The sequence below is a fragment of the Cynara cardunculus genome, assembly GCF_001531365.2.
Source record: "Cynara cardunculus var. scolymus isolate 2C chromosome LG 1, CcrdV1, whole genome shotgun sequence".
In the NCBI taxonomy this organism is placed as follows: Eukaryota; Viridiplantae; Streptophyta; class Magnoliopsida; order Asterales; family Asteraceae; genus Cynara; species Cynara cardunculus.
In genome coordinates, this window is record NC_037528.1 from 9,782,896 (window position 1) to 9,795,061 (window position 12,166).

At 37.3% G+C, this 12,166-nt stretch overlaps 2 protein-coding genes across 3 annotated transcripts; one reads left to right on the forward strand and one right to left on the reverse strand.

Moving 5' to 3' along the window:
- Window positions 1–2,507: 2,507 nt before the first annotated feature.
- On the forward strand, window positions 2,508–3,810 carry LOC112513212 (protein TRANSPARENT TESTA GLABRA 1). The gene has a single exon (XM_025119414.1). It carries the CDS (start codon window positions 2,579–2,581, stop codon window positions 3,596–3,598), a length of 1,020 nt encoding a protein of 339 aa, XP_024975182.1. The 5' UTR covers window positions 2,508–2,578; the 3' UTR covers window positions 3,599–3,810.
- A 1,522-nt stretch (window positions 3,811–5,332) lies between these two features.
- On the reverse strand, window positions 5,333–10,962 carry LOC112501911 (putative RNA polymerase II subunit B1 CTD phosphatase RPAP2 homolog). 2 transcript variants are annotated; one of them, XM_025105682.1, is made up of 7 exons: window positions 10,804–10,962; window positions 8,959–9,605; window positions 7,607–8,257; window positions 6,755–6,951; window positions 6,401–6,664; window positions 6,015–6,170; window positions 5,333–5,534 (listed from the first exon to the last, which is right to left on the reverse strand). In XM_025105682.1, the coding sequence occupies exons 2-7, from the start codon at window positions 9,557–9,559 to the stop codon at window positions 5,430–5,432; spliced, it is 1,974 nt and encodes a 657-aa protein (XP_024961450.1). In that variant the 5' UTR covers window positions 9,560–9,605; window positions 10,804–10,962; the 3' UTR covers window positions 5,333–5,429. The 2 variants fall into 2 exon arrangements, with proteins under 2 accessions (XP_024961450.1, XP_024961458.1); XM_025105690.1 differs by lacking the exon at window positions 5,333–5,534 and having other exon boundaries at window positions 6,079–6,170; window positions 6,401–6,480; window positions 6,567–6,664.
- Window positions 10,963–12,166: the final 1,204 nt, after the last annotated feature.

Sequence of the window (12,166 nt, forward strand, 5' to 3'; positions counted from 1 at the left end):
TAATAGAAGTCAAATGTAAAGTAACACATATACCATCAAAGTCATCATAAGAGTCTTTATTTTATCATATATAAGAATAAATGAATATATTTTTTAAAGTATATAATAGTTATATACGGTAAATTGTATAAATAAACTCACACATCCTCTCCATTTTTGGTGTTGTTTGAACCTCTAACCTGCTAGGAGGCCAAAGACTCACATACCGCTAGGTCAAAACGCCCTTTAGTATTTTATGGATATTCTTTTAACGGTGGAGTGGGTATCTGCACAAATTTATGCGTAAAGATTAATCCCCTGATCGACCATGAATGGCTTGTAGTAATTGTTGATGAATTTACATAACCGCAAGAGTTTTGACAACATCTGAATTCAACAAAGAGAATATTCTCTTTTTTTTCCAACTCCTTTACTTAGAGTTGATGCCAAAATCTTAGTTCTTGATTGGAACTCAAAGCTTCAAGATTCCTTATTATGTTGGGGAATGATTACCATCACATATCCAAATATCAACCATTTTTTAAATAATTGTTTTCCAAGTTATCAAGATTTCCTCTTCTAGATTGAATGCATGAACCCTAAAAAGCAAGACTTGCAACTCAAGCTTTCTTTTTTTTCAACCCTCTCTTGTCCTACCATTTCTTTTTATACCCTTTATGTTTGGCCTTCCTGACACTTCGGTCCCAATCGTGTTTCAAGTATATTACGTTAAACAAAATACATCAAAATGTAACGAAGTTTGTTTTAGTTTTTGATTTGGTGTAACAATCATTTTACCTCATAAACTGATATTCAGCAACATCAGTTGCTTTTGATGTGATATTTTGCCAGTAATCAAGAACTACAATATAACTTGACAACTTGACATCTACATCATTATAGGTACAAGATCTAATGGTTACCGGACAAAATGTGAACGAAATAGGAAAAATCGAACATTTGTTACACTAATTGAAAAGAAAATTGTTGTTATAGTAAATAAGAAGTAAGACAAATTTCGTTTCATATTGGACTATTACATTAATTCAAAACTTGAGGGATCAAAGTGTCATCAACACCAAAGATAAAGGGCTTTGGGGTAAACTATCACATTTGTATGCCTCCTATAAAAACCCATTTCCTCCAACCAAACCAATTAACCAAAGCACCCTCCATCTATTCCCATGGGGTTGCTAATGGTCCTCTTTGCTCTTTCACTCTCCATTATCCCTTTTTCTGCATCCGTTTCCGATAATGAAGTAATTCACGACTTAGAATTATCCCATACTAACCCTCGTACGAACTTAGAAACTCAACTTCTTGCTCTGAATCCATTCTACCAATGTGACATATATCCCAGGGTGTGTCGAGCAAAGAATGGCGTAGCCCCTGATTGCTGCAAGAAGAAATGTGTGAATGTGGATACAGATCGCTTGAACTGTGGATATTGTGGGAAGAAGTGCACATCTAACGAGGGCTGTTGCAAACAGAAGTGTGTCAATATGTTAACAGATCGATTGAACTGCGGATTCTGTGGAATGAAATGCAAGTATAATGAAAGTTGTTGCAGAGGAAAATGCAAGAACACATATGTTGACAAGAGGAATTGTGGGGTGTGTCAAAACAAGTGCAAAGATGGAGAGACTTGTGATTATGGCATGTGCAATTATGCATGAATGGCTTCTTCAATTCTCACACATTATGCAAATAAATTCTCATTTTAATTTAATTTAAAATTATATGAAAATTATAGCGTTGAATCCTTCAAACAAAATAGTTATTGATATGATTATCGTTGTTTCATTTTTGTTTATGGATTCAGTCTTTCACTGTGATACTCATATTCATATATATACATACAAGATGTACAATGTGATACCTTTTATAAGACAATAAAAATAACGAAAAATGCACACTATGATACATTTCATAAAACAGAGAAAATACATTGTGATACACATGAAATAGTGTGAATGTTATCATTATGATATACTTTGATTTACAAACGTCTTTAAAATACGATGTATATTACGTAATTGATATACTAGGTAACTAATTTTAATTATATATTTTCTTCTAAATAATTTAATTAAATATTTTGATTAATTGTCAAAAATAGAATTACTATATTACCCTTTTAGTTTATTTAAGAAATATATTTAAATATCTCAAACGAGTGGTTCACATTGAATCTCACGATTACTATAAACTAATTTGTTCTCCTTTGAATGAGCTCCTATATATAAAGAGAGAGAGAGATTTGGAATCATGTGAAACCAAAAGTTTTTCGTGAGACCCATAAGACTAATTCTCAACCCTGAATTATATCTACAATCTGAATATTCATAATCACAAAAGTGCTAAAAAATTCTCAATATTCACATAATTGTGAAGGTGAAAAACTAGAATTTGATTGTGACTTCAGAGACGCCGGTCAAACTCAGCAATTTTAATTCTTTCTATTTTTCTCCCCAAGACTTTTACTTTTTCCACATTTTCCACCTCCACCTTCTCCGCACATATATCGCCGGAAAACTCAACATCACCACCATCTCCGGCGCCATACTCCTCCCTCCGATCATCTCAAATCTTCGAACAAATGGATAATTCTACACAAGATTCCCCTCTCAGATCCGAAACCTCAGTAACCTACGAATCCCCTTACACTCTCTACGCAATGGCCATCTCCTCCGCCGCCGCCACACACCGATCATCCCACCGCCGGATCGCTCTCGGCAGCTTCATTGAAGAATACACAAATCGAGTCGATATCGTCACTTTCGACGAAGAAACCCTTTCCGTGAAATCAAACCCTAGTCTCTCCTTCGATCATCCTTATCCTCCCACAAAATTAATGTTCCACCCTAACCCTAAATCCTCCGCCGACATCCTAGCTTCCTCCGGCGACTTCCTCCGCCTCTGGGGACTCCGAGAGAACTCAATTGAACCAATCTCGGTGCTCAATAACAGCAAAGCCAGCGAATTTTGTGCGCCATTGACGTCATTCGATTGGAACGAAGTTGAACCGAAGAGAATTGGGACTTCTTCAATCGATACAACGTGTACGATTTGGGACGTTGAAAGAGGCGTGGTTGAAACTCAATTGATCGCTCATGATAAGGAGGTTCATGACATCGCTTGGGGGGAAGCCGGCGTGTTTGCATCAGTTTCTGCAGATGGATCCGTTAGGGTTTTTGATCTTCGTGATAAAGAACATTCAACCATAATCTACGAAAGCCCACAGCCTGATACGCCATTGTTGAGATTAGCTTGGAACAAACAGGATTTGAGGTACATGGCCACGATCTTAATGGACAGTAACAAGATTGTGATTCTCGATATCCGATCTCCGACGATGCCGGTGGCAGAATTGGAGAGACATAAAGGTAGTGTTAATGCAATTGCTTGGGCTCCGGCGAGTTCCCGCCATATCTGTTCAGCCGGAGATGATTCTCAAGCACTGATTTGGGAGTTGCCTCCTGTGGCTGGTCCAATGGGGATCGATCCAATTTCGATGTATTCAGCTGGTTCGGAGATTAATCAGCTCCAATGGTCTGCAGCACAACCCGATTGGATCGCCATTGCTTTCTCTAACAAGATTCAGCTTTTGAAAGTTTAAGGTACCAAGAGATCTTTTCTAGTTTCTATATCTGTTCGATTATACATCTTTCAAGAATTTGATTTACATTAGGTTCTACACATGTATGTATATATCAGTATCAAGATGTTCTTGAATTTGTTTAGATTCATAATTAGTGTTTTGGGTTTTCTGTTCATGTGATCTTTTGATGATTTCTTTTTATGGGTTCTATTTGGAGTATGTTTTAGCTGTTTAATTAGCTTAATGAGACTATTAGCTTATTCGATCAGTTATACATGATTATTTGGTAGTGACTTAATGCTATAGAAAGTCATTGGTTCTAGTTTTATGTGGAAAGTCAAGTTTTTTCCAAACCTGTACTTTCCAGTTAAAAAAACATGTTTTTTTATTACCCTGAATATCCAACCTGCTATGCGAGCCGACTAATCCTAGGTCGGCTATCTGTTTTGCGGGTAGTCTGGAGTCACCACATTTGAACCTCCGTGATCATAAGGGGATTTTCATTTCTCATTGGATTTAAACCTGGGACCTACAGTCACTTTTGACTTTTGGAGCCTAAGTTTAAACCGATAAGGCACCACCCTTGTGGTTATTAAAAAACATGTTCCTTTCATCTATGAAAAACCCTCCCAAATAATAACTCCCTGCAATTTATTAAGACAAATTAATCCATACAAACAAATTTACCGGTACAAAGCTTAATGAAAAACCAACCAAAGAGCCTTTCTAAAGAAGATGTGAATATGGGCATCAAATTGGTGAAAGAAGGAATAGAACCTTATGATGTTATCTTGGTTGTTTTCGATTGTTGGTTGTTTGTGTGGTTATTCGGATTCAAATGCAAGAAGATTCGTCGGGTTCGTTTGGTTTGGTATTGTGGTAGATTTGTACGTGTGAGTATAATTCAGTTTGACAGTCTGACATATTTGTATCTGTGTGGGATTTACTTGCTTCATTTGGTTTGATAATGCAGCAGATGTGTCTTATGAAAGTCAGCGCTACAACTTTTTTTTTACGACTCTGTCGCACGGCTCTCCGTCCTAATCGCCAATCGAAATATGCCCAAATTTGGGTTTTTCGGCAATGTTCAATTATTTCCATGACGTGATATTTGAGAGTGTTAACTGAAGACGTAATGAACCAAAGACCCGGCTTTAGAAAGCGAGAAAAGTTATGATACGTCATTTTTCACTTTTAAGTTATTTCGAAACAAAAACTTAATGAAGCTGTAACGTAATAAGCTTTGCAGGATCAAGTTTTGGCTGTGAAAAACAAATGAAATCCACGTTTTATTTGTATAAAAACCAAAGGACAGATTGATAATTTTAGGGGCTTAATGGTATATATGACTTATCGGTTGTTTGAGAGTTGTTGAATGGTTTGATAAATAATGATTAAGTGGTCAGAATGATTAAGAGACTTTCATGATGTAGTGTAAAATGAAATATAATTGTTTACAATGAAATTAAGGCACCGAATGGTTAAGAGAGGTCTAAAATACAAAATCATTCAGAGGATTTTAGAACCATTAAGAGACAGATTTTTTTTTTTAGCAAACAAGATTCACCTCTTAACGATTCAGAGACTGCCTCTTAATGGAACTATTAAGGTAAATAAACAACCCCTTACATATTCATTTGTTTATGGTTATTTGCTCACTCAGAAAATAAGCTTTCGGATGTAAATTTTGATTTGTTTGTGATACATTTCCTTTGTTGCTTTGCATTAAAAATGGATTTCAAGATTGTGTTCTTTTACATCTAAATTCAGACAGATTATTCAGTTCCGAAAATAGATGATATTTTATCTTAACTGATGAAACAACTTAATCCATACAAAACTTAATCCCTCAGCCTCCACTTTGCGTGGCAAATTGCGAGACTCGTCCTAGTGGAAGCATCAGATCCTTCAACACCTCGTATTCCTCCATACTTATTTGAGCATCATCAAAAACCTGCAGGTCGTAAAGCCGATTTAGATTCTAAGTAGGAACTTGAACACAAGTCGTAGCTAGGGGTGTGAACGAGTAGAGCTTCTAACGAGCTACTCGAGCTCGAGCTTAATAATTATCAAGCTCAAGTCGATCTCGAACACAAATCAATAGAATTCACTAAACTTAACGAATCGAGCTCCATAACACCAATGTTTGACTCACAACTTATGCAGCCGGCTATACGTGACTGTTTGGTAGTGGCATTATAATATAGAAAGTGACTTGTTCAATAAGATTCCAGGGGGAGCTTTATGTAGAAAACCAAATTTTTCCCAAACCTGCCCCTCCCAATTAAAAAACACGCTCCTTCCATCTATGAAAAAAAACCTCACAAACAAAAACCTTTTCAATCTATACATACAGATTAATCCAAACATACAACTTTATCCATACAAGACTTAAATGAAAAACCAGCCAAACAGAAATGAAGAGATGTCTTACCTTTTGGAAGAACCTTCTATCAGTCAAATGTGGGGCTATAGCAGGGATCCGGGAGACGGAAAGAGCTTCAGCGAACAAAAGAACAAACACCTGCCATTGTTTCATTCTGAGAGACGGAAGTGGATCAAGAAACGACATGGTGTCGAGTAAACAACCCTGTGAATGAGTAATTATAGTCAAAGTCAATCAACAATAAAGACGACACCTATGATCATACAGAAGTTCAACAAAGTGACATTAGGACAAACATTCATGGGTAAAAGCGAGGTGAATGAGAATTTCAAGAATCATGCATAAACTTCAGCACATGAGTTCAAGTCGTAAGGGACTATAACAAACAATCGTGTATCAGCAACTAATAAGGTGGTAAATTGAGAAATCATTACCATCCCATATTCGATAGTAGAAACTGGAGTTCGAAGTCTCAGATCATGAACAAGTCCTGGCAAGGCTCGAGAAAGACAACCTGCAAGAGTTTGCTTTATTTCTGAAGACCGACCATCTGTCAATACAATTTTCCGTGGATACTCCCTCCCATTAATTGATGCATACTCTTCATGAAAACTATCATCACGTCCATATAGATACGCCAAAGTAGATGAGGAAATCCATGCAAACAAAGACATAAACATCGTCGCAAATGGTGATAGCTGAAAGTTGTGAAAATGTGCATCAGAAAAACCTTCTTGAACATTCAAGATCGCAATAAAAATAAAAAACCACGTTGGACTAGTACTTACATCTACGACAAACTCCTCCGGTGGACTATCAAACCAAGAATCCCCGGAATCAAAGAAATCAGACTCAACAATACCGGTTCTTATGGGCCACTTCAAGCGTGCTGGTTCTGGATCAGTGGCGGCACCCTCAATCTCCTCAGATGTGATTTCATTGTCATCAAGGGGAGGTGGCAGTATAAGAAGTCCAGCTTCTGAAACTGGATCCCGAAAGAGCGTGGGAAGAAAAAGTGAAAAACATAAAACCTCTAGAGATAATAGGATAATAGTGAAAGGAGGGTAAATTTGTTTGTTAGCAGCTTCATAGGACTCATAGCTTATTCGTTCAGCTATAGATGACTTTTTGGTAGTGGCTTAATGATATAAGGGTGGCTTATTCAGTAAGCTTCTAGGGGGGGGGGAGCTTTATGCCGAAATTCAAGTTTTTTCCAGAACCGTTCTTCCCAATTAAAAAACACGCTCCGTCCATCTATGAGAAAACTTCCCAAACAAAAACCTTTCCAATCTATACGACTTAATGAAAAATCAACCAAACAACCCCCAAGTCATGTATGAAAAAAGTTGTCTCTGTACAAATTGGGAATGTTTTGTTTGGGAGGGTGTTTTCATAGATGTAAATAGCATGTTTTTTAATTTGGAATGATAGGTTCGGAAAAAACTTAGGCTTCTGCATAAAGCTCCCCCATGAGGCTTACTGAATCAAGACACTTTCTATATCATGAAGCCACTACCAAATAGCCATGTATAGCTGACCGAATAAGCTATGAGTTTCATTACGCTCATTAAGCTACATACAAACAGACCTTTAGTGTAGTATCAGAGAAGTTCCATACAAGCACAAAATGTGCAACTTACCAGCATCACAAACATCAGATTCCCCAGAAGCAACAGCGTCTGCTGCCTGGCTCAACGCTACCGCACAGGCTTCTGCTGATGCAAATCGGAGTACATTATCATCATCATCATCATCGTCAATACTCTTGTCTATCATGCCAAAACCTTTGCTTGTTTCCTTTTCATTTTCTATCCCATTGAACTCACATAATGTTCGATTATGTGCACCATCAGTTTTTTCATCAGCCCAAGTGACAGAGTGATTTGTCCTTAAAGCACCCGAAGATTTCAGAGAAGATTTCAGCCCACTAGAACTTGGTTGAGCTTCTTTACCACAAATACGTGCCTTGACACTTTCCGTAACATTTACATCGACCACATTTTGGCAAGCGCTGGAAGGAACATAGCTTAATTTATTTAAGTTGGTCTCGGGTACGTTTTGTGCATTGCATGATGAATCAGCTGATGCGGTTAAACCATCATCAGTTCCCTTGTGATTCATTTTCTTTCTAGAGTCCTTTGACATAGCACCAGCAGTTTTTTTTGTTTGCCCAGAAGGTTCTTTAGATATGCTATAACCATTGTCTTGAGTAATTATGGTACTCATGAAATTCATCTCATCAAAGATACTCTTTTCTTCCCTTTTGTGCTTGGAATCTTTCAATTTAGACCCTGAAACACAAATACATAATCATTGTAGCATAAAATGAACATTATTAGAATTATGAAATTCCAACTCAAACCTAAAGGGAAAGGTCATTGAGCAGAGGAATATGCATGCAAGATATAAAAAAATACTACCACCTCAGCCAGAGATGGACCTAGAATTTTTTTCAAGTAGTGGCACCATTTGATTGTAAGAAACAAATATTGAGATATTTTTCACAATATCATCATTGGTCTATGGTTAGTTCATTGTTGCAAGGTTTTTTCTAGAAACATAATCAATCTGAAATTAAAAGCTAAAAACTAAGAAAATGACACTAACGGGATTCGAACTCAGGTCTGAGGTGGAAGAAAAGCCTTGCAAACCAACGCTACCAAGAGAAACTTGTGTCCTCATTGTAGTTCCAAAAGATATACGATGACACACAACAAATTGATATAGTGACACTTTTCACGACCCTGTAATTTTTTACACTGCCACGGAGAAACAAAGTCGTGGCCGTGCCACTGTATCCAATACACTGGGTCCGTCCCTGACCTCAGAGTCCAATTTTTGAAACAGGATTTCCAAAGAAGAAGAAAAATGTTATGACCTCTAGAGATAAATAGGATGATGGTTAATTTCGAATGAGCATATTACTTGCTAACTTTTATGATAAAACCAATCAGTAATGAGTATTTATCAACTATAACAATTCATTTCATACCTGTCCTGTTTTTTGCGCTGCGGTCGTGCTGTGGAACATAGCCCTCGATTGCATTTGAAGGACCAATCCATTCCTCCATAGACACAATTCCCCCACCAACACTTCCTTCTTCCTTCTCCTTAATTGACAAATTACCCATTCCAAAGTCACCATTCTCCCCCAAAACCTCTTCTGCCTTCAAAGTCAAACCATCAAACAACCTTACCACCTTATCCAGTTTGGCTGTATCAAGATCCAAGGACCGTTCATGCTGCAAACTTTCAGCATACGCCCGACTGTCAACTACGCATTTCGTTGAACAATACATGTGTGTTTCTACAAGGTCATAAACTTTGTGCTCTTTCAAAGAAATATGGTATCTGCCCTTCTTTGGAGGCATTGATGAGGAAGGGGAAGGCAATGAGTTGGGGCAAAGTGGGTAACCACACATTTTAGCAATTGATCGTTCGGTGACCACATCATGGTAATCTGACTTGGAGAGCAAAGAGCCAGCTACCAACAAATGGGTTTCAGATTTGATACCTTCTAGTAGACATAGTTGCAGCTTGTGTATCACATCTTTTACAGCTATTGGTGATGAAGATGATGATGTCTTTGACATTTTTTCGATTTATTAGTCTAATCAGTGCTGTTCCTTCACTGTTCCTCTGTACGTAGAATAAATTAAAAAACAAATACATAAGAATGTTATATTACAGTACAAATGCATAAAATTGAGAACATATCAGTCAGAACTCAGAAGGAGAAAGAAGTGCATCAAAATACATAAAGATGCACATTATATTGAGGCAAGAACAGAATTAAAACATCACTTAAACCCCTAAGATCTAAAGTCTTGTCTATTCTTAAGGACAACTGGACAAGTTAAATGCGTCAATAAAAACTTTCTAAATCAAAACGACCACAACATTTATTAAGCACATGAAACTCCAGTTTGCAGCCAAATTTTGATTTCACGTCATCTTCTGGAAGTATCATATGAGAAAGATGCAAGGTTGGCACCGGTTCTAACAAAATTTCTAAACTACAAAGTGAGAAAGACCTATTAGAGTTTATTGATTCAACCCATGCAAATTTGCCTACAAAAACGCACCCCAATTGTATTCACTGATGCCATTTTCTGTTCCATCCTTTAAACATCAAGATGATATCCACTGAAGCACACACTTGAATGCAGGTTTAGTAACAATTAGCAGAAGCTTAGGTGAACTGATGCAAATCATATGAACTGGTGCAAAGTGCATTGGGCTTATCTTAACCTAAAAGGCGCCACTAACTATGTAAATAAAGCATCAAAGTTCCCATTTTGGCATTGATTTTCAGTCGAGTTCCATCCTACAAATAAGCATACGTGTGGAACAAATGTACCCAATTCACAATTATATGTCCATGCATTCATAATGGAAAATGGTCAAGATGCAGATGTAGATATAGTTAAAGTAGGTTTGGGTATGTTTGTACAGCCTTGGTCTTTTATCTTCTACGACAGAATTTTGGAATTCAGGATGCTCTTTTATTCCCAAAAAACCAAGTGACAACACTAAAACTTCCGGTTTGCAACATATATGAAACAACGATAATATAACTTTTATGAAATACGGAAGACAATTATTAATCTTGCTGTTATTCATGTCACTGAGGCATTTCATCAAACACATTGTTAGCAAGTACAAAAGGTAAAGAAGTTGAATTCACATAAAAGATTACCACTTTAATCCAAGTTCATGGCAGAGATAAACAACAAAATTTAGGTGAATAAAGAAACTTAATTCACCAAAAAGGAAGCCAAACAAAGTGAATTGAGATGCCAGAGATCAACACAAAAGGGCAAGTGAATCGAGATACCAGAGCCGACGAGCTGACGACCAGCAACCAAAATCGATAAGCAGAGCAGGACGACCATCTACGAACAGAAGTGAGCAGCAAACTTGACGATGAAGGGCGCACAGATTTGACGAGAAGGAAGGACGATAGCGGAATGATACGACGAACGATTCAGACACCGATGGAATGGTTAAGAGGTAAACAACGTAAATAACTTTTTCTTGAGTGAATTACATTTTTGGTCCCTATAGTTTGGTGTTATAAACATTTTTGGTCCCTATAGTTTGGTGTTATTAACGAGCTAGGTCTATGTGGTCACATATTTTTAAGAAACCGTGTCTCAAATACGAGCACAACGACTCAATTTATTGATTTATTTAGAGACCCAATTCGTTAAAAAACTGCAACCACGTTGACTCATCTTGTTAACAAATGCAACCACAAGAACCCAACTTATCAAAAAACACAACTGCAGGAACATGGTTCGTTAACTTTTTTGAAACGAGAACGAGATCCATTAAAAATGTAATTCACCCTGTTTTCCTTTTACAGAAAATGTTAGTGGTATTTGGGTTATAGGTAGAATCTGATCTCTTTGAAAGTCAAGAGTTCAAAACTCATTAAAGGTGAGGAACTGTGTAAGTTTTACCATATGAGAGGGAAAACAATTCATAAATGCAAGGACAGAGTCGGAATTTCAAATAAGGAGGAGCAACGAGAATAGAGAAATAAAATATTTTTTAACCAACTTACCGTCCACTAGTGATGGCCAAAAATCGGTCCCGGCCGGGCCCAAGATTTCTCATAACCGGTCCCGGTTGAATAAATGAAGACTGGTCAGACTAGTTTATAACCGGTTATGGGCTGCCGGTTCCGGTCCCACCCTTGAAAAAGATATTTTTTAATGATATATATTTTTAATACATTATTAGATTTGTGGTACGGATCACTTAAATACACTTTAAAAATATGTTTTATTACGAGAATTGTGAACATTTTTTTTTTGCGTTTTTTTGCAAATTGAAAACTTGGTATGTAAACCTCTCAACTTTGTTACATATTTATAGTGTTTAGAGGCCAAAAAATACAAAAAAAGGGGTAAAAAACGACTAGTTAACAACTATATTTAAAAAAAATAATTTTTTTAATATTTCGGGCTGGGCCAGGCCGCTCCATAACCCGTCTTGGTCCCACAAATCCGACAAAAACCACAACCGGATGTAACCGGCGGTCCCATAACCGGTCCTCTCCGGTCCAGGGCCAGGCCGGGACGGGCCTGTTTGGCCATCACTATCGTCCACTAACAGGTTTGGTCCTCTGGGTATGCAATCACGACCCTTTGTTTCACCGTGGCTTTACATCGCTATTTAACCTAGTTTTTGTA

Excerpts from the sequence above, each read along its gene's own strand:
- LOC112513212 (XM_025119414.1), top strand. The coding sequence starts at position 2,579 with ATGGATAATTCTACACAAGATTCCCCTCTCAGATCCGAAACCTCAGTA.
- LOC112501911 (XM_025105682.1), bottom strand. The coding sequence starts at position 9,559 with ATGTCAAAGACATCATCATCTTCATCACCAATAGCTGTAAAAGATGTG. Across the intron at positions 6,171-6,400 it reads CTACTATCGAATATGGGATG|GGTTGTTTACTCGACACCAT; the intron begins GTAATGATTTCT and ends ACTCATTCACAG. Across the intron at positions 5,535-6,014 it reads ATAGAAGGTTCTTCCAAAAG|GTTTTTGATGATGCTCAAAT; the intron begins GTAAGACATCTC and ends TACGACCTGCAG.